The following is a 22,245-nucleotide window of genomic DNA, read 5'->3' on the forward strand; positions in this document are numbered from 1 at the left end:
ATTTTTTTACTCAAATTAAATGTATATGGTATCTGATGTTTCACTTCATAGAGGTCAATCCATTGACCAGCGCTGTCAGGCATGGGAAATCCCCTTTACCATTGAAAGGATATTGAAACTGATATATTTTCCATTAATATATATGATTGACCTGAAGAATGAAAGTTGTATTATATACTTAATAGCATGCTCATAGCCATAAGAAATAGCTCTATATCTCAGACGGGCTGCAGCGTTGATTTAGCGTGAAACTATTTTATTTTTTCAACAAAAAAATAAAACACTTTTTGCAGAACAAGATACCGATACCGTAACCGATCCCTGAATTTTCACTGCATTTGTAATTTTTAAAAGTATTAGTAGATAAACCCAAAGAATATAAATCATGTTAGTTGGCTTAATTTGTTCATCAAACATATATTTCTTTCAATTATTTTCATGCTTAATTAAGCCTGCTAAAATACATTGTATGAGCTTCTGTTACTGTACATTCTATTGCTCTATCATATTTTATCTTTCATTGAATGCACAGCACATATTTACACTAGAGCAGATCCAGCAGGGTCAGTGCTGAGGATTGGGTCAGTGCTGAGGATTGGGTCAGTGCTGAGGATTGGGTCAGTGCTGAGGATTGGGTCAGTGCTGAGGATTGGGTCAGTGCTGAGGATTGGGTCAGTGCTGAGGATTGGGTCAGTGCTGAGGATTGGGTCAGTGCTGAGGATTGGGTCAGTGCTGAGGATTGGGTCAGTGCTGAGGATTGGGTCAGTGCTGAGGATTGGGTCAGTGCTGAGGATTGGGTCAGTGCTGAGGATTGGGTCAGTGAAATATCAATTATTTAATTCAATTTTGATACTACAACAAAAAACTGCCAGCCTAATTAATGTGAATTTAAAACATTATTAAAGGTAAGCAGTCAGCAACAATATAAGAACGAATAATCAACTTACAAATAAATACGATAGAACAAAGAAAGGCTACAAATGAAATAAACAGTCTTTTTAGAGTTTTTCGGGTAGATCTAACACAGAAATTTGAATAAAGTAATAAAATGTGAAAAAATTGCATATTCATTACTGGATAAATTAAATATAGATGGATCTTTTTGTAAAGTTGAACAGGGTAGCCTATTTAGTCAAGAGCAGTGAGTAATTTAGTTGTCCATTGTTTAATTAACATTTAAACAGCAGTGGGTTTGTTAAACTGCCCCTTTAAGACCGAACGCACGGACGCATTTGAACATGGCTACTTCATTTGAGATATAACTGACTTTGTTTACTAGGATACTCGCCAAGATGGGCGTTTTTACATAATTTTGTGTGAATTCATCCGTACAAGCGCAAGACGTTGAGTATTCGCGCACAGACACGCCGGTTTGCGGGGCGCGCTGATGTTTGCGTTCATGGAACTTCTTGACTGCAAACGTCCAGTAATAATGTAGAGAACCACTCGTTATACATAAATCAGGTAACAGTTCATGTTTTACTTTACTTACATATATGATTTAGCTTTTATCCAAATAATACGTGCTAAGTGAACGATCAGCAATCAAGAGCAATCAAGAGCATTCAACAGAACTGCGCTCTCTCTCGTCAGTTAACGTTAATAATAAGCTACATGCCTCATTTTATTGTCTTACTACAAACCTTCCACTGATTTCCTTCAAAACTTCCTTCTGTTTAAAGGGATGCGCTCGACCAGCTCGCGCGTCTGTGCCGCTGCGCGCTCAATCCACTGCGCGGTTTCCTCTGATCAGCGCGCGCACCACAGCTGTGTGTTACTATACACACGCTGCCTGGGAGGCCTATCGGTTGTTGGTATCGGAGCATTTTTACTTGAGCTCGGTATCGGTGCATCCCTATTTTTAATAATTCAAGCACTTTTCAAGTACCTCTTCAAAAATATGGCTGTTTTCAAGAGTTTTCCAGGACTTAAATTTCAAAAAGTCAAATTCAAGTACTTCAAGCACTTTAAGCACCTTGTACAAACCCTGGACTGATGTACCAGGCGTGTGAGCTCCTCCTTGATGAGGCGTGTGTGTGTGTGTGTGTGACGTGTGTGTGTGTGACGTGTGTGTGTGTGTGTGACGTGTGTGTGTGTGTGTGTGTGTGTGTGTGTGAGTGAATGTGTGAGACGTGTGTGTGTGACTGATGTACCAGGCTTATGAGCTCCTCCTTGATGAGGCGTGTGTGTGTGTGTGTGTGTGTGTGTGAGACGTGTGTGTGTGTGTGTGAGACGTGCGTGTGTGTGACTGATGTACCAGGCGTGTGAGCTCCTTCTTGATGAGGCGTGTGTGTGTGTGTGTGTGACGTGTGTGTGTGTGTGACGTGTGTGTGTGTGAGTGAATGTGTGAGACGCTTGTGTGTGTGTGTGACTGATGTACCAGGCGTGTGAGCTCCTCCTTGATGAGGCGTGTGTGTGTGTGTGAGACGTGTGTGTGTGTGTGTGACGTGTGTGTGTGTGTGTGTGTGAGAGACGTGTGTGTGTGTGATGTGTGTGTGTGTGTGTGTGTGTGACGTGTGTGTGTGTGTGAGACGTGTGTGTGTGTGAGACGTGTGTGTGTGTGAGACGTGTGTGACGTGTGTGTGTGTGTGTGTGTGAGTGAATGTGTGAGACGCTTGTGTGTGTGTGTGACTGATGTACCAGGCTTATGAGCTCCTCCTTGATGAGGCGTGTGTGTGTGTGAGACGTGTGTGTGTGTGTGTGTGTGTGTGTGTGAGACGTGTGTGTGTGTGACTGATGTACCAGGCGTGTGAGCTCCTCCTTGATGAGGCGTGTGTGTGTGTGTGTGTGTGTTTGACGTGTGTGTGTGTGATGTGTGTGTGTGTGACATGTGTGTGTGTGAGTGAATGTGTGAGACGCTTGTGTGTGTGTGTGACTGATGTACCAGGCGTATGAGCTCCTCCTTGATGAGGCGTGTGTGTGTGTGTGTGTGTGTGAGACGTGTGTGTGTGTGTGTGTGTGTGACGTGTGTGTGTGTGTGTGACGTGTGTGTGTGTGTGTGTGAGAGACGTGTGTGTGTGTGTGTGAGACGTGTGTGTGTGTGAGACGTGTGTGTGTGACGTGTGTGTGTGTGAGACGTGTGTGACGTGTGTGTGTGTGTGTGACGTGTGTGTGTGTGTGTGTGTGTGACGTGTGTGTGTGTGTGTGACGTGTGTGTGTGTGTGTGTGTGTGTGTGTGTGTGACGTGTGTGTGTGTGTGTGACGTGTGTGTGTGTGTGTGTGTGTGTGTGTGTGTGTGAGACGTGTGAGTGCGTGTGTGATGTGTGAGGTGTGAGTGTGTGTGTGTGTGAGTGTGTGTGTGTGTGAATGTGTGAGACGTGTGTGTGTGTGTGTGTGTGTGAGACGTGTGTGTGTGTGACTGATGTACCAGGCGTATGAGCTCCTCCTTGATGAGGAGTGTGTGTGTGTGTGTGTGTGTGTGTGTGTGTGTGTGTGTGTGTGTGTGTGTGTGTGTGTGTGTGTGTGTGAGACGTGTGTGTGTGACGTGTGTGTGTGTGTGACGTGTGTGTGTGTGACTGATGTACCAGGCGTATGAGCTCCTCCTTGATGAGGAGTGTGTGTGTGTGTGAGACGTGTGTGTGTGACGTGTGTGTGTGTGTGACGTGTGTGTGTGTGACTGATGTACCAGGCGTATGAGCTCCTCCTTGATGAGGAGTGTGTGTGTGTGTGTGTGTGTGTGTGTGTGTGTGTGTGTGTGTGTGTGTGTGAGTGAATGTGTGAGACGCTTGTGTGTGTGTGTGACTGATGTACCAGGCTTATGAGCTCCTCCTTGATTAGGCGTGTGTGTGTGTGTGTGTGAGAGACGTGTGTGTGTGATGTGTGTGTGTGTCACGTGTGTGTGTGATGTGTGTGTGTGTGACGTGTGTGTGTGTGTGTGTGTGTGACGTGCGTGTGTGTGTGAGACGTGTGTGTGTGAGACGTGTGTGTGTGTGTGTGACGTGTGTGAGGTGTGACGTGTGAGTGTGTGTGTGTGACGTGTGTGTGTGTGTGTGTGTGAGACGTGTGTATGTGTGTGTGAGACGTGTGTGTGTGTGACTGATGTACCAGGCGTATGAGCTCCTCCTTGATGAGGCGTGTGATCTCTGCTTTGGCCTTCTGCACGGCCAGCTCGTTCGCACCTGTAAACACACACACAGGTTTAGTCACTCGTCGGCAGAACGCTCGGGTTTGTGTGTGTGTGTGTGTGTGAAGCGGCACGTACTCTCGATGGCCAGGTAGATCTTGCGCTCGCCCTCCTTGGGCTCTTTGCCCGGGGGGAAGTACGTTCCTCGTATGGTGATGGCGGCCTCTGAGTACTCTCCGATCCGCTGCAGCGCTTCCTTCGACGTCACCTTCCAGCGCGCCGTCTGTGGAGACAGAGCAGTTTAACACACACACACATACACTCCTGTCTACATAGCTGCTGCTGGGTTGGTTTATGTAGGTAAGCCTCGTATATCTTTCTGTTTTGAATCATAATTTACTAGCATTTCCTGTTGTTTATACTGCTAAATATAACTTACTCAGTATCACATATTAACTTTACATCACAAGCTTCAATCTAAATCGTTGCTAGCACAACACGCTAGTAATTCGCTAGCCTGTTAGCGTCCCATCAGTGCGCTCATTTATTTATTTATTTTGCTCACGCCTTTTACTAATCCATCAAAACATCTGAGGTGAGCATCAGTCAGTCAAACAAACATGGTGAGTCATGTCATCTCCTCTTATTGTCACTTGCACTTCATGTAAAATTTATAGCTCAAACATGACAATGTGGGGCTCAGGTCAGGAAGCAGGTAAAAACTGGCTAAACCGACCGCCTGCTAGCGGCCTCGCGTCACCAAGGTCAGGGATAAATCCCATCACATCGAGACTCTTTCACCTAGATATCATCATATAGAGACTGTGTCTGTTCCCCGAATTAGGAAATACAAAAAACTTACAAACCCATCTAATGGTAAACATTTAATTGATGTTCAAAAAATAAAAAACAGAAATAATACACATGAACAAATGATAAAGCTCGTGTTGCTGAAAATTCGATCCCTTACTTCAAAAGCACTTATTGTTAATGATATAATTTCAGACTATAACCTAGATGTGCTGTGTTTGACAGAAACCTGGCTAAAACCAGACGATTACATTACTTTAAATGAGTGCACCACCCAAGATTACGGTTATAAATATGAACATCGTATGAAAGGCAAAGGGGGAGGTGGTGCTGTAATTTATAGTAATATTTTCAAAACCACTAAGAAATCTAGTTTTAAATATAATTATTTTGAAGTGTTGGTGCTAAATGTAAAAATATCTAGTGTAAACGATAAATCACGTTTGAGAATTCTGCTGGCAACTGTATACAGGCCACCAGGGCACCATAAAGATTTTATGCAGATAAAGTCCTAATTGTTGGTGATTTTAATATACATGTAGATACCGAAAAAGATTAGACAACACGTGTCAGGACCTACTCATTGTCGTAATCATACTCTAGATCTAATATTATCACATGGAATCAATGTTGATGCTGTTGAAATTCTGCAGCAGAGCGACGACTCAGATCATTATCTAGTCTCATGTAAATTACATTTAGCCAAGGCTGCAAAGCCGACTCCGTGTTACAAGTATGTTAGACTTATCATTTCTGCCACTAAAGATTGCTTTATCAATAATCTTCCTAATCAGTTTCATCATCTCAGCATCCCAGATAGCTTAGAAGAACTTGATATTGCAACATAAACTTTTAACTCTCTCCTTTCCAGCACTTTAGATACAGTTGCTCCGTTGCGCTTAAAGAAGATTAAAGAAAATAGTCCAACACCGTGGTACAACGAGCACGCAAACACGCACACACGCACACACACACACACACACACACACACACACACACACACACACACACGCCCTAAAGAGAGGAGCCAGAAAAATGGAGCGCAACTGGAAGAAAACAAAACTAGAGATATTTCGGATTTCATGGAAGGAGAGCTTGATTGCTTACAGAGAGGCTTTAAAAGCTGCTAGATCTGCTTATTTTTCAACCCTATTAGAAGAAAATAAACAATAGCCTAGGCATTTATTTGAAACTGTGGCTAAACTAATGAAAAATAAAGCTTGTTGTTTCCAAGAAACACAACAGTAATGACTTTATGAATTTCTTCACTTATAAGATTGATAATATCAGGGAAAAAATTACAAAACTATGCAACCGTCTAGTACATTATAGCATCAGACAGTGCATTGTAGTCTCCCTGACGAAAAATTCGATTAATTTATTGCTATATGAGAGGAAGAATTTTCTAAACTAGATAAATCTAAATCAACAACATGTATGTTAGACCCTATACCGACTAAACTACTGTAAGAGATGCTTCCAGAAGTCATAGATCCTCTTCTTAACATCATTAATTCATCTTTGTCTCTAGGATACGTACCAAAAACTTTTAAGCTGGCTATAATTAAACCGCTTGTTAAAAAAACGCAACTTGATCCTACAGAATTAGTCAATTACAGGATTTCCAGTTAGGATTTAGACCGTATCATAGTACTGAGACGGCTCTCATTAGAGTCACAAATGATTTGCTCTTATCATCCGATCGTGGTTGTATCTCTCTATTAGTGTTACTTGATCTTAGTGCTGCATTTGACACCATTGACCACAACATTCTTTTAAATAGACTAGAAAACTATGTTGGCATTAGTGGAATTGCATTAGCATGGTTTAAATCATATTTATCTGACAGTTATCACTTTGTAGCAGTAAATGAAGAGATGTCTTATCAATCACAAGTTCAGTATGGTGTACCACAAGGCACAGTACTAGGACCGTTGCTGTTCACTCTGTACATGCTACCGTTAGGAGATATCATTAGGAAACATGGAATTAGCTTTCACTGTTATGCTGACGATACTCAGCTCTATATTTCTTTACGCCCTGACGAAACTTACCAATCCACAAAATTAACGGAATGCATAGCTGATATAAAAAACAGAGATTCTAATTATTGGACAAAAAACTTACTCACGTAATAACCTAGAATACCGTCTAACACTTGATGCTGCTCTATCAAGTCCTCGGTTAGGAACCCTGTGTGTGAGTGTGTGTGTGTGTGTGTGTGTGTGTGTGTGTGTGTGTGTGTGTGTGTGTGTGTGTGTGTGTGTGTGTGTGTGTGTGTGTGTGTGTGCTTTGATACCAATCTTTCATTTGAAAGTCACGTGTCTAGTATCTGCAAAACTGCATTTTTTCATCTTAAAATTACATATAATTATGTCATATGCTCTCAATGACAAATGCAGAACAATTAGTCCATGAGTTCATGACATTAAGGCTAGATTATTGTAATGCTATTATGGGTGGTTGCCCTGCACGCTTAATAAACAAACTACAGCTGGTCAAAAACGCAGCCGCTAGAGTTCTTACCAGAACCAGGAGGTATGACCATATTAGCCCGGTTCTGTCAACACTGCATTGGCTCCCTGTTAAACATCGTATACATTTTAAAATATTGCTGATTACTTACAAAGCACTAAATGGTTTAGCTCCCCAGTACTTGAGCGAGCTCTTAACGCATTATAGTCCTTCACGTCTATTGCGATATCAAAGTTCTGGCCAGTTGATAATACCTAGAATATCTAAATCGACTGCTGGCGGTAGATCCTTTTCCTATTTAGCACCAAAACTTTGGAACAATCTTCCTAATATTGTCCGGGAAGCAGACACAGTCTGTCAGTTCAAAGCTAGACTAAAAACACATCTCTTTGGCTTTAGTATACACAACACATTATAGACTTCTATAATTTAATGTTAGGCTGCATAGTTTAGATCAGCCGGAACCTGGAACACTTCCCATAAATCCTGATGTACTTGTTACATCATAAGAAGGATGGCGTCTACGCTAATATTAGTCTCTCTGTTTATCCCGAGGTTTACCGCAAACCGCCGGATCCAGGCCGTATACGATATGATGAAGGACCATCGCATGGACACGGCGACAACACATCCCTGAAGTGCCAGCCTCATCAATCCTGTGAAGGCCTCATGGACACCTCACCTGCTGCCAGAATCATAATCATACACTGTTCGTTCATTGGCCAAAGGAGGACTGGCCCCCTCTGACTGAGTCTGGGTTCTCCCAAGGTTGTTTCTCTATTCTGTCACTGATGGAGTTTTGTTTCCTTCACCGTCACCTTTTTCGCCTTTCTTCGCCATTAACTTTTGGCTTGTTTAGTTGGGGACATTTAATTTTATATTTAACAATACTATTACAACATTATTTTCCTGTTATCTCTGTATAGCTGCTTTGAAACAATCTGTATTGTAAAAAGCGCTGTATAAATAAAGGGGACTTGAGTTGACTACAGACACAGGATCAGGCACACAGCACTCAGAGATCCACTCGTTGACGATCACACGTTGATCTGATTGGTTACAAGGTAGTTAGAGAAAATATTCAGCAATGCTGTCGACTTATGAATTTACACGTTTTGTCTTAAAGCATATTAAAAACACCACATAGGCATATAAACAACATTAAAAGCTGGATTTTCACCACAGGGGGACTTTAATATTATATAATTTATCAGCAGGGTTATTCGGCTGCTGTCACTTTAAGACCTGAAGAACAGATCCAGTATACCGTTACACGTGTGTTTTCAAGCTCAACTGTTTACCTTCACTTAAAATAAACCTGACTGTGTTTAAGTGAATACCTTAGAAGACTGCCATTTTGATAATTTTGACTATTTAAGTGCAATAAGCAGTGAAAAAGAACTCAATTCAGTACAGAGAGGCACTTTATGTGTGACGCCGCAATCCAAGCCCTGAAACACCAACAATATTCATCCTGAGCAAAGGAAACGAGTGAGTGAAGGGACGAGGGTTTGTCTCAACTCTCTGCGGAAAATTACTATTGGAAGCGATATGTCTTGAAAAATCTATATTTTTGACACTACATTGCACTTAGTTTATTATTAGGATTGAAGGATGTGTATAATGTATGTGTATAATGTATATTAGGGCAGCACGATTTGGGGAAAATGTCATATTGCGATTATTGAGGTCAATATTGCGATTGCGATATAATAAACAAATGGTTTCATGAGTCAACTTGTTTCTCAAGGAAAATGCACACACAGATTAGTGATATACTGAAATGTGTATTTCTCAACTCAAACTAGCAACAACAACTAAATTATTGATAACACCTATAATTAAAGCTGCAAGCAGCATTTAGCGGTGTTCAAGCAGTTAAGGCCTTTAAGGCCGTTAATCACAAAAGCATCAAAAGACATTAAGTTTTATGTAGCAAGCATTTAACCACTGACATCATAGATGGAATAGACCATGTTTTAGCATGATTTACCATGATATACCACATTTCAGTTAGATTTTTCTTGATTTACCATGTTCCAGTATGATTTTGGTGTTTGTGTTTGGAGCTCCGTCGAATTGATTCATTAATCGCTGATTTTCTTCTTTACCACTCATTTATAAACAAGCACTTTCTATTTTTATATCATGTGAACTTATCCTCGACACTATTCCTTATAAAAAACAATCGGATTGCTTTGATATCGCTACTTAGATCCAACTTTCCGAATCTCGGCTACTAGCCTTTAGCCCGCTAGCATTTCACGCGTGGCCTCGCGCCTATCGACCCTCTCATTTTACACCCGTTTGACTGAAAGGATACGTGTTATATCCATCATTTCAGTCCTAAATTAGTAGTGATATTGGTAGTATCACTACTAATTTACTGTTCATCTGTTATAATGGCGAACATATCGGATGTGTGTCTAACGTTACCTCTGAGTGCAGGTGAGGACACATTCGAGCTGGTTTCGGTACGATTGGAGCTGGAGTCGGTGGAGAAACAGATCCGCGTTCTGCTGGTGAAGCAAGCCGAGCTGCGAGATCGGCGATCAACGCTTGAAACATCACGCGCCGATGCTCACAAGTCAGTGGTTAGTAACTTTTTGACTCCGACTTCGTCTACTCCGTGCGTTTCTCTGCCCAGAAGGACGCGATCATCTCTGCCTTCATTCACTCCGGCACCGAGGCAACACCACGGACCCTGGGTGATCCCACAGCGGAAGACACGAGCCAGGACCAGACCAAGGACTTCCCCCCCCCTCCCGGTCTTCGAGATCTCCACCCGGAACCGCTTCTCCCCTCTTCGCGAGCCGGAACGTGACGCCTCCGTGATCATCGGCACTTCCATGGTCCGTCATGTCCGTGCTACCTCAGGTAAGCGTAAGGTGCGCACTCACTGCTTTCCTGGTGCTCGTGTTCTTGATGTCGCTGCACAGATCCCCGAGATCCTGAACGGTGACGAGCGCGTCGGAGCTGTGGTCCTACACGCGGGGACGAACGACATCAGGCTGCGGCAGACGGAGGTTCTGAAGAAGGACTACAGAAGCCTGATCGAGACGGTTCGCAGCACATCGCCTGAAGCAACGATCATCGTGTCTGGACCGCTTCCCACGTACCGACTAGGACAAGAAAGGTTCAGTAGATTATTTGCTCTAAATGAATGGTTAATGTCATGGTGTAATGAACAGAAACTGCTCTTTGTAAATAATTGGAATCTGTTCTGGGAGCGACCTAGGCTCTACCGTGCTGATGGCCTGCACCCCAGCAGAATCGGAGCGGCTGTTCTGTCGGACAACATCTCCAAGACGTTACACACCATATGACTAGTAAGTCAAAGTCCAAATCACAGTCTTTGCTGTCCCAACTTAATTGATATAAGTAGTGTAGAACATTATATAGAAACTGTGTCTATTCCTCGCTTAGTGAGGCCAAACAATAAATCTAGTGTAGGATCTAGCAAAAATCTTATTGTAATTAAACCAGAAAATCTAAATATCAGTGAACAAAAACAATTTCTAAAGCTAGGTCTTCTAAACATTAGATCGCTCACACCTAAGGCGGTTATTGTAAATGAAATGGTCACAGATAATAGTTTCGATGTACTTTGCCTTACTGAAACCTGGCTTAAACCAAATGATTATTTCGGTCTAAATGAGTCCACTCCACCAGGATACTGTTATAAGCATGAGCCCCGTCTGATCGGTCGTGGCGGCGGTGTTGCAACAATCTATAGAGATATTCTTAATGTTACTCAGAAAACAGGTCACAGGTTTAATTCGTTTGAAGTACTTGTGCTAAATGTTACGCTCTTAGATGCAAGAAACAAATCCATATTATCTCTAGCCTTGGCTACCCTATATAGACCTCCAGGGCCCTATGCTGATTTCCTAAAAGAGTTTGCATACTTTCTCTCAGATCTATTGGTCAATGTCGATAAAGCAATAATTGTTGGAGACTTTAACATACACGTAGATAATACAAATGATGCGTTAGGGACTGCGTTTACAGATTTATTAAACTCCTTTGGGGTCACGCAAAACGTCAGTGGTCCCACTCATCGTCTAAATCATACACTAGATTTAATTATATCATATGGAACCAATCCAACTGATATAAATATTATACCGCAAAGTGATGATCTCACTGATCATTACATGGTAACTTGTATAATACGTACTGCTGAAATTTGTCACGTTGCGCAACGTTATCGACCAGGCAGAACAATCCTTCCAACCACTATAGATAGATTCTCAAATAGCTTACCTGATCTATCTCAGCTGCGCAGTGCACCCAAACAAACAGATGAACTAGAGGAAATGACTAGCAGTTTGAGCACCATGTTCTCTAGTACACTAGATATTGTTGCACCAATTAGATTAAAAAAGGTAAGAGAGAAAACTAAAGCACCATGGTACAACAGTGCTACGCATGCAATCAAGAGAGAAACTCGTAACTTAGAGCGTAAATGGAAACAAACTAATTTAGAGGTCTTTAGAATCGCGTGGAAAGACAGTATGTCACGTTATAAAAAGGCTCTAAAAGCAGCAAGAGCTGAGCATCTCCGCAAACTAATAGAAAATAACCAAAATAATCCAAGGTTTTTATTCAACACCGTGGCTAGACTAACAAATAAACAAACATCACCAGAGCAAAATATTCCATTACAATATAGTAGTAATGATTTTATGAATTACTTCAATGAGAAAATAGAAAGCATCCGAAACACAATTGTAAATATACAATCCTCTATGATGTCTTATGATTCAGCCTCAATTATGGCCCCTCTAGAACAACTACACCGCTTTACAACTATAGGACAGGAAGAGCTAAATAAACTTATCATTGCATCGAAACCAACAACATGTTTATTAGATCCAATACCCACTAAACTACTGAAAGAAGTGTTACCTGTAGTCGAAGAGCCTCTTCTTAATATTATTAACTCGTCTTTATTTTTAGGTCATGTTCCAAAAATATTCAAGCTGGCAGTAATAAAACCTCTCATTAAGAAACCGCAATTAGATCCAAATAACTTAGCAAATTACAGACCCATCTCAAATCTTCCATTTATGTCTAAAATACTAGAAAAAATTGTGTCCGCTCAATTGTGCTCTTTCTTACAAGAAAATGATATCTATGAAAAATTCCAGTCGGGATTCAGACCGCATCATAGCACAGAACCTGCGCTAGTTAAAATTACAAATGATTTACTTTTAGCTTCTGACCAAGGCTGTATCTCAATACTAGTTCTACTCGATCTTAGCGCTGCGTTCGACACTATCGATCATAAAATACTCTTGGATCGACTACAAAACTACACTGGTGTTCAGGGACAGGCATTAAGCTGGTTTAGGTCTTACTTATCAGACCGTTACCATTTTGTCTGTTTAAATGGGGAAAAATCAAAGATAACGTCAGTAGACTATGGAGTGCCGCAAGGATCGGTGTTAGGCCCTCTGCTATTCTCAATATATATGCTGCCACTTGGTAATATTATAAGAAAACATGGAATTAATTTCCACTGTTATGCTGATGACACTCAATTATATATCTCATCACGACCAGATGAAAACACTAACTTATCTAAATTGACAGAGTGTCTAAATGATATAAAATGCTGGATGACGTGTAATTTCCTGCTATTAAATTCAGATAAAACGGAGGTACTACTTATTGGTCCAAAAAACTACCCACAAAATCCCTTACAATACAACTTTAATTTAGAAGGATGTCCTGTTACTTTATCCACTACAGTAAAAGACCTGGGTGTTATACTAGACCGCAACTTGACTTTCGAAAATCATATTTCATATATTACAAGAACAGCCTTTTTCCACCTTAGAAACATTGCTAAGCTACGCAACATGCTATCTGTTTCTGATGCAGAAAAGTTAGTTCATGCATTCATGACCTCGAGACTAGATTATTGTAATGCTATATTAGCTGGCTGTCCTGCATCCTCAATAAACAAGCTACAGTTAGTGCAAAATGCAGCTGCTAGAGTTCTTACTAGATCAAGAAAATATGATCATATAACACCTATTTTATCATCTCTACACTGGTTACCTATTAAGTTACGTATCAATTACAAAGTATTCCTACTGACCTATAAAGCCCTAAATGGTTTAGCTCCTGTGTATTTAACAGACCTTCTATCGCCATACAATCCATCGCGCTCTTTAAGATCACTAAATTCGAGGCTTCTGGTCATTCCTAGGATATCTAAGTCCACTAAAGGAGGGAGGGCGTTCTCGCATTTAGCTCCTAAACTCTGGAATAGCCTTCCTGATATTGTACGAGACTCAGACTCGCTGTCCCAGTTTAAAACTAGATTAAAGACGCATCTCTTTAACCAAGCATTCACTTAATGCTTAACCTTTGATACTGCTGAATCAGTTCGAATGCATTAACATTATGAACATCAGCTATGCTAATTATTTCCCATCTGCCTTTCTGCTGTTATCTCGGGACGCTAGTCCCGAGGTAAATAGCGTTCGTCAGCTCCAGTTTGTATCCAGCCTCTCACGGAGACTTCAGATGCCCCAACGCCTGTGAAGAGACGACTCGACGCCTGTGAAGAGACGACTCAAAGCCGGCGATATGTTATGCCATAAATTAATACTTGATTAACTAACTGTATTTTTCTATGTACATTTCCGAAATGCAATTTCTGTAAAGCTGCTTTGAGACAATGTGTATTGTGAAAAGCGCTATACAAATAAATTTGAATTGAATTGAATTGAATTGAATTGATTTACCATGTTCCAGTATGATTTACCATGTTCCAGTATGATTTACCATAGTTTACCATGATATACCAAGTTCTAGTATGATTGACCATGATTTACCCTGTTCTAACATGGTTTACCAGAATTGAACACATTCTAGTATGATTTAATATGATTCTAACATGGTTTACCATAGTTTACCATGATTTATCTTAGTTTACCTTGATTTACCATGTTATAGGATGATTTACCATGATATAGCACATTCTAGAATGATTTACCAGGATTCTAGCATGATTTACCTTATTTACTATGATTTACCATGTTTCTGGCGTTATTTACCATGATTTACCACGTTGATAGACATTATGTGAAGCATCAGAACAATTGAAGTGATAAACTCTGACAAAATATGATTGTGTTATAATAGTAATTGTTGTATAAGTGATTTATTATTGTCTATATATATGAATGCAAAAGCACATGTGAAAAGACTATTAATAAGTAGAGAGGGCAGTAGAAGACCACTTACTGACTCACTTTCATTTTGAACACACTTGATTTCACCAGTATTCTGCACTAAAACAAACCAGTTGTTAACTATATTATGCATGTTTACACACACACACACACACACACACACACACACACACACACACACACACACGGGATATGTTATTGTGAAAATCTCTTTTAATGGTATATAAGCATTTTGACAGTTATAGCGCCACCTATTGTCCGATCTCCATGAAACTCTGCATGCTTCTTCACCATGTCATGACACATGTGCTCATCAGTTTTTGTGAAGTTCTTTTTCTTTTTGTGAAGTTTTTATTTATGATTTATAGGCTTTTGAGTGTATTTTGACACGCCCCCTTTTCTAAACGACCCTGTTACAGTGAACCAAAGGGCAAAGTTCAACTTTTTTTTGATAATTATTGATCTAGAGAGTCCAGAGAATTGTCCTAGACGGGTCTGGTTCCGATCAGGCAAAAAACCAGGGACTAGTTTGCAAAAGTAGGATTTGGACAAAATCGGCCATAACAAATTTTTTGTTGCTCAAATCGAGAATCCGAGATATAAATATTGTCCGCCTTGAGCCAAGGAACACAGTGGTGCAAAAAGCTTCATTCCAAGTCAAACGGTCTAGGAGTTAAGAGCAATTTAGTACTTTGGGTTGCTGTAGCGCCACCTATGGGCCAATCGGGGTCATACTCTGATAGGTTCTCCCCAAACTGAGGCCCTACCACCTGGCCAGGTTTCAAGTCTCTAGGCCTTACGGTTTGGGCTGCACGATGCGTTTTAGGTTTTTTTTTTTTTTTCAAATAGCAATTACAATAGGTTTTCAGCACTTCGTGCTTGAACACCTAATAATAGGCGACCTTTTTGACAGTTATAGCGCCACCTATGGTCCAATCTCCATGAAACTCTGCATGCTTCTTCACCATGTCATGACACATGTGCTCATCAGTTTTTGTGAAGTTCTGAGTTTTTATTTATGATTTATAGGCTTTTGAGTGTATTTTGACACGCCCCCTTTTCTAAACGACCCTGTTACAGTGAACCAAAGGGCAAAGTTCAACTTTTTTTTGATAATTATTGATCTAGAGAGTCCAGAGAATTGTCCTAGACTGGTCTGGTTCCGATCAGGCAAAAAACCAGGGACTAGTTCGCAAAAGTAGGATTTGGACAAAATCGGCCATAACAAATTTTTTGTTGCTCAAATCGAGAATCCGAGATATAAATATTGTCCGTCTTGAGCCAAGGAACACAGTGGTGCAAAAAGCTTGATTCCAAGTCAAACGGTCTAGGAGTTATGAGCAATTTAGTACTTTGGGTTGCTGTAGCGCCACCTATGGGCCAATCGGGGTCATACTCTGATAGGTTCTCCCCAAACTGAGGCCCTACCACCTGGCCAGGTTTCAAGTCTCTAGGCCTTACGGTTTGGGCTGCACGATGCGTTTTAGTTTTTTTTTTTTTTTTCAAATAGCAATTACAATAGGTTTTCAGCACTTCGTGCTTGAACACCTAATGATCAATAAGCCATTGATGTCTGGATAAAAATCTCTGTTCCCTTTGTTCTTTATTAACTTTAACGACAGAGATCATTAGTGGCTACTGTGTACTGTCCCTTTAAGAGCAGCCGCTGCTGACAGACACGCAGATCTCACACGCGTCTCATTCTCTCACGAGTCACAACTCTTTACGTCCCATCACAACACTGCTGTTACAAGGTACCCGACAAAAAGACATTTTGGCATAATAGTGTGTACTATTGTTCGTTCAAGTGTGAAAGAGAACTGCATGCTGGCGTGCGGTCTGTGCGTTCGCGTGCGTCTTTCTTTGAGTCACAGTCAGGACATTCACAGGCAGCGCGCTCTCTTTTAACTTTTCGGCATTGAATAGTCTAAAAGCATTTGCATGAATAAGAGCGGGATCATGTAAAACTAGCCAAATGATGACAAAAATTAATGATCCTGCGTTAATTGCGTTAACAGCCCTGATTTGTTTAGGCTATTTCCTATTAAATCGCAGCATTTTGCGTCATATAATCGCATAGGCTTGCCATCGCGACTGCGATATGATGAATCGTGCAGCACTAGTGTACATGTGCCGTCACCTGAGGGAAGTCGTTGATCTCCAGCTCCTCCTCGTATCTCTTGACAGTCTCGCTGTTGTCGTTGGCCTGCCGGTCCTCCTCCAGCTTCTCCACCGGCGTGTAGTTGAGCTTAGCGTTGATCTTCTCCGCCTGCTGCTCTGCGATGGTCTTAGCGGAGACCGAGGGTGCGATCATCGTTCCGCCACGCAGGATAGCGTTCGTGGCCTGCTGCATCACGTCCTGAGGTCACACACACACACACGCACGCACGCCATTTAGTGTCACAACTACTACGGCTTATCTCTGGCTGTGCCAAACACCTGAGGATATTCTTTCAGTTAATAAAATATCTGAGACACTGGCTTGATAGTAGGGATAGGCAAGCGTACTCGTTTGCGACAGCGACAATCGATCATAAAAACGATGATCACCCTGACTTTAAAAATATATATATATTTCCAATTTTTCTGACGGGTTATTGCGGCATTAGGGGCGGTGTCTGAGGTCCGATTGTTATTGGAGCATTAGGGGCGGTTCCTGAGGTCTGATTGGTTATTGGAGCATTGGGGCGGTTCCTGAGGTCTGATTGGTTATTGCAGCATTGGGGCGGTTCCTGAGGTCTGATTGGTTATTGCAGTATTAGGGGCGGTGTCTGAGGTCCGATTGTTATTGGAGCATTAGGGGCGGTTCCTGAGGTCTGATTGGTTATTGGAGCATTGGGGCGGTTCCTGAGGTCTGATTGGTTATTGCAGCATTGGGGCGGTTCCTGAGGTCTGATTGGTTATTGCAGCATTAGGGGCGGTTCCTGAGGTCTGATTGGTAATTGGCGCATTAGGGACGGTTCCTGAGGTCTGATTGGTTATTGCAGCATTAGGGGCGGTTCCTGAGGTCTGATTGGTTATGGCAGCATTAGGGGCGGTTCCTGAGGTCTGATTGTTATTGGAGCATTAGGGGCAGTTCCTGAGGTCTGATTGGTTATTGGAGCATTAGGGGCGGTTCTTGAGGTCTGATTGGTTATTGGAGCATTAGGGGCGGTTCCTGAGGTCTGATTGGTTATTGCAGCATTAGGGGCGGTTCCTGAGGTCTGATTGTTATTGGAGCATTAGGGGCGGTTCTTGAGGTCTGATTGGTTATTGGAGCATTAGGGGCGGTTCCTGAGGTCTGATTGGTTATTGCAGCATTAGGGGCGGTTCCTGAGGTCTGATTGTTATTGGAGCATTAGGGGCGGTTCTTGAGGTCTGATTGGTTATTGGAGCATTAGGGGCGGTTCTTGAGGTCTGATTGGTTATTGCAGCATTAGGGGCGGTTCTTGAGGTCTGATTGTTATTGGAGCATTAGGGGCGGTTCTTGAGGTCTGATTGGTTATTGAAGCATTAGGGGCGGTTCCTGAGGTCTGATTGGTTATTGCAGCATTAGGGGCGGTTCCTGAGGTCTGATTGGTTATTGCAGCATTAGGGGCGGTTCCTGAGGTCTGATTGTTATTGGAGCATTAGGGGCGGTTCTTGAGGTCTGATTGGTTATTGGAGCATTAGGGGCGGTTCCTGAGGTCTGATTTGTTATTGCAGCATTAGGGGCGGTTCCTGAGGTCTGATTGTTATTGGAGCAATAGGGACCGGTTCTTGAGGTCTGATTGGTTATTGCAGCATTAGGGGCGGTTCCTGAGGCCTGATTGGTTATTGCAGCATTAGGGGCGGTTCCTGAGGTCTGATTGGTTATTGCAGCATTAGGGGCGGTTACTGAGGTCTGATTGTTATTGGAGCATTAGGGGCGGTTCTTGAGGTCTGATTGGTTATTGGAGCATTAGGGGCGGTTCCTGAGGCCTGATTGGTTATTGCAGCATTAGGGGCGGTTCCTGAGGTCTGATTGGTTATTGCCGCATTAGGGGCGGTTCCTGAGGTCTGATTGGTTATTGGAGCATTAGGGGCGGTTCTTGAGGTCTGATTGGTTATTGGAGCATTAGGGGCTGTTCCTGAGGTCTGATTGGTTATTGCAGCATTAGGGGCGGTTCCTGAGGTCTGATTGGTTATTGCCGCATTAGGGGCGGTTCCTGAGGTCTGATTGTTATTGGAGCATTAGGGGCGGTTCCTGAGGTTTGATTGGTTATGGCAGCATTAGGGGCGGTTCTTGAGGTCTGATTGTTATTGGAGCATTAGGGGCGGTTCTTGAGGTCTGATTGGTTATTGGAGCATTAGGGGTGGTTCCTGAGGCCTGATTGGTTATTGCAGCATTAGGGGCGGTTCCTGAGGTCTGATTGGTTATTGCAGCATTAGGGGCGATTCCTGAGGTCTGATTGGGTATTGGAGCATTAGGGGCGGTTCCTGAGGTCTGATTGTTATTGGAGCATTAGGGGCGGTTCTTGAGGTCTGATTGGTTATTGGAGCATTAGGGGCGGTTCCTGAGGTCTGATTGGTTATTGCAGCATTAGGGGCGGTTCCTGAGGTCAGATTGTTATTGGAGCATTAGGGGCGGTTCCTGAGGTCTGATTGGTTATTGCAGCATTAGGGGCGGTTCCTGAGGTCTGATTGTTATTGGAGTATTAGGGGTGGTTCCTGAGGGCTGATTGGTTATTGCAGCATTAGGGGCGGTTCCTGAGGTCTGATTGGTTATTGGAGCATTAGGGGCGGTTCCTGAGGTCTGAATGTTATTGGAGCATTAGGGGCGGTTCCTGAGGTCTGATTGGTTATTGGAGCATTAGGGGCGGTTCCTGAGGTCTGATTGGTTATTGCAGCATTAGGGGCGATTCCTGAGGTCTGATTGGTTATTGGAGCATTAGGGGCGGTTCCTGAGGTCTGATTGTTATTGGAGCATTAGGGGCGGTTCTTGAGGTCTGATTGGTTATTGGAGCATTAGGGGCGGTTCCTGAGGTCTGATTGGTTATTGCAGCATTAGGGGCGGTTCCTGAGGTCTGATTGTTATTGGAGCATTAGGGGCGGTTCCTGAGGTCTGATTGGTTATTGCAGCATTAGGGGCGGTTCCTGAGGTCTGATTGTTATTGGAGTATTAGGGGTGGTTCCTGAGGGCTGATTGGTTATTGCAGCATTAGGGGCGGTTCCTGAGGTCTGATTGGTTATTGGAGCATTAGGGGCGGTTCCTGAGGTCTGATTGTTATTGGAGCATTAGGGGCGGTTCTTGAGGTCTGATTGGTTATTGCAGCATTAGGGGCGGTTCCTGAGGTCTGATTGGTTAATGGAGCATTAGGGGCGGTTCTTGAGGTCTGATTGGTTATTGGAGCATTAGGGGCGGTTCCTGAGGTCTGATTGGTTATTGCCGCATTAGGGGCAGTTCCTGAGGTCTGATTGGTTATTGCCGCATTAGGGGCGGTTCCTGAGGTCTGATTGTTATTGGAGCATTAGGGGCGGTTCCTGAGGTCTGATTGTTATTGGAGCATTAGGGGCGGTTCCTGAGGTCTGATTGTTATTGCAGCATTAGGGGCGGTTCCTGAGGTCTGATTGTTATTGGAGCATTAGGGGCGGTTCCTGAGGTCTGATTGGTTATTGCAGCATTAGGGGCGGTTCCTGAGGTCTGATTGGTTAATGGAGCATTAGGGGCGGTTCTTGAGGTCTGATTGGTTATTGGAGCATTAGGGGCGGTTCCTGAGGTCTGATTGGTTATTGCCGCATTAGGGGCAGTTCCTGAGGTCTGATTGGTTATTGCCGCATTAGGGGCGGTTCCTGAGGTCTGATTGTTATTGCAGCATTAGGGGCGGTTCCTGAGGTCTGATTGTTATTGGAGCATTAGGGGCGGTTCCTGAGGTCTGATTGTTATTGGAGCATTAGGGGCGGTTCTTGAGGTCTGATTGGTTATTGCAGCATTAGGGGCGGTTCCTGAGGTCTGATTGTTATTGGAGCATTAGGGGCGGTTCCTGAGGTCTGATTGTTATTGGAGTATTAGAGGCGTTTCTTGAGGTCTGATTGTTATTGCAGCATTAGGGGCGGTTCCTGAGGTCTGATTGTTATTGGAGCATTAGGGGCGGTTCCTGAGGTCTGATTGGTTATTGCAGCATTAGGGGCGGTTCCTGAGGTCTGATTGTTATTGGAGCATTAGGGGCGGTTCTTGAGGTCTGATTGGTTATTGGAGCATTAGGGGCGGTTCTTGAGGTCTGTTTGGTTATTGCAGCATTAGGGGCGGTTCCTGAGGTCTGATTGGTTATTGGAGCATTAGGGGCGGTTCCTGAGGTCTGATTGGTTATTGCAGCATTAGGGGCGATTCCTGAGGTCTGATTGGTTATTTGAGAATTAGGGGCGGTTCTTGAGGTCTGATTGGTTATTGGAGCATTAGGGGCGGTTCCTGAGGTCTGATTGGTTATTGGAGCATTAGGGGCGGTTCCTGAGGTCTGATTGGTTATTGGAGCATTAGGGGCGGTTCCTGAGGTCTGATTGGTTATTGCCATATTAGGGGCGGTTCCTGAGGTATGATTGTTATTGCAGCATTAGGGGCGGTTCCTGAGGTCTTATTGATTATTGCCGCATTAGGGGCGGTTCCTGAGGTCTGATTGGTTAGCGCTAGACAGCACGGCTTCAGACCGGAGAAATGAAGTGAAACTGGATTTGAGAGCGCACACTGCAGTGATGCCTGGATTCACTGTGATCATGAAATGCAGTTAATGCGAGATGTGCAGCGCTAATCTATCATAATAACATTATAATGAGAACAGGATTGTGATGTGTATTAGCGCTGTTAAGAGAAGAGCTTACAGAGTTTCCCTTTCAAACACAGACTGTAAAAAACTAGTGCATTGGTGTCCTTTAGTGCGGACGCAAGTTGTAATATTACGTTTGTGTTCTGTATCTAGGAGCTCTGATTATTAATCTCACAGGATGTGTCACTGAACAGCTTTAGTTTTCTGGAGATCCTTTCCTCTACAGCTTTTCCTTCCCGGTTCTTTCTCCATAACGTTGATGCATCATAATCTAGCTGTATTATTTTTTCTAGTCATACGTTCAGGTTTTCATAGACATGTTTTCATGTCATATTTTTATTTGTCAACATAAATTTTCATAACAGTCTTAAAATATTTTCATGACACACAAACCCCACCCCCCTGCACAAGCCCCACCCCCTGCACAAGCTCCACCCCCAAGTACTCGAGTGCTTGTTTTTTGAGACCTGTCAATTTGACAAAAATGCCCATCCCTACTTGATATTACATCACAATGCCAAAAAAAAGTCATCATCTGAATATGTTTGTATTACAAAATGATCTGTAAGCAAATATGCTTTGTGTAATTCATAAAAGGCTCTATTTCCTGATGTGTGTGTGGTGTGTGTCACCTGTGCCTCGGCGCCCAGGTTCTTCTGCACCTGTATCCTGAGCGCCAGCTTCTTGGCCATCTCCAGCTTCTGTATGTTGCCAGCAGAGGGAGCGCTGGGGCCCGAGACGGAGCTCACAGACCCGCTCACTCCCACAGCCGGGGCCCCTGAGGAGCCCGGGGCCGAGAAGTCCTTCACACGCTTCTTAGAGTTAAACATGCTCTCGATCTGCTCGTCGATCTGAGGACACACACACCAGCCGTCAGTCACTGTACACTACTGAACACACCTGGTCATGTGAGTATGACGAGTTCACG

General features: G+C 43.1%; 1 protein-coding gene across 2 annotated transcripts in view; it reads right to left on the reverse strand.

Annotated features, from left to right (window-relative positions):
* ddx46 (DEAD (Asp-Glu-Ala-Asp) box polypeptide 46) overlaps positions 1-22,245 on the reverse strand; it is an 80,209-nt gene that overhangs the window by 3,199 nt on the left and 54,765 nt on the right. For both annotated transcript variants that reach the window (XM_077224801.1, XM_077224792.1), the window contains exons 19-22: positions 21,950-22,168; positions 16,700-16,918; positions 4,202-4,346; positions 4,045-4,118 (exon numbers count right to left, since the gene is read on the reverse strand). In XM_077224801.1, the coding sequence (XP_077080916.1) occupies positions 4,045-4,118; positions 4,202-4,346; positions 16,700-16,918; positions 21,950-22,168 (657 nt within the window). The remainder of the gene's footprint in view (positions 1-4,044; positions 4,119-4,201; positions 4,347-16,699; positions 16,919-21,949; positions 22,169-22,245) is intronic.

The sequence above is a fragment of the Siphateles boraxobius genome, unplaced genomic scaffold, assembly GCF_051911475.1.
Source record: "Siphateles boraxobius isolate OS27281-9 unplaced genomic scaffold, OSU_SipBor_1 125, whole genome shotgun sequence".
Lineage (NCBI taxonomy): Eukaryota > Metazoa > Chordata > Actinopteri > Cypriniformes > Leuciscidae > Siphateles > Siphateles boraxobius.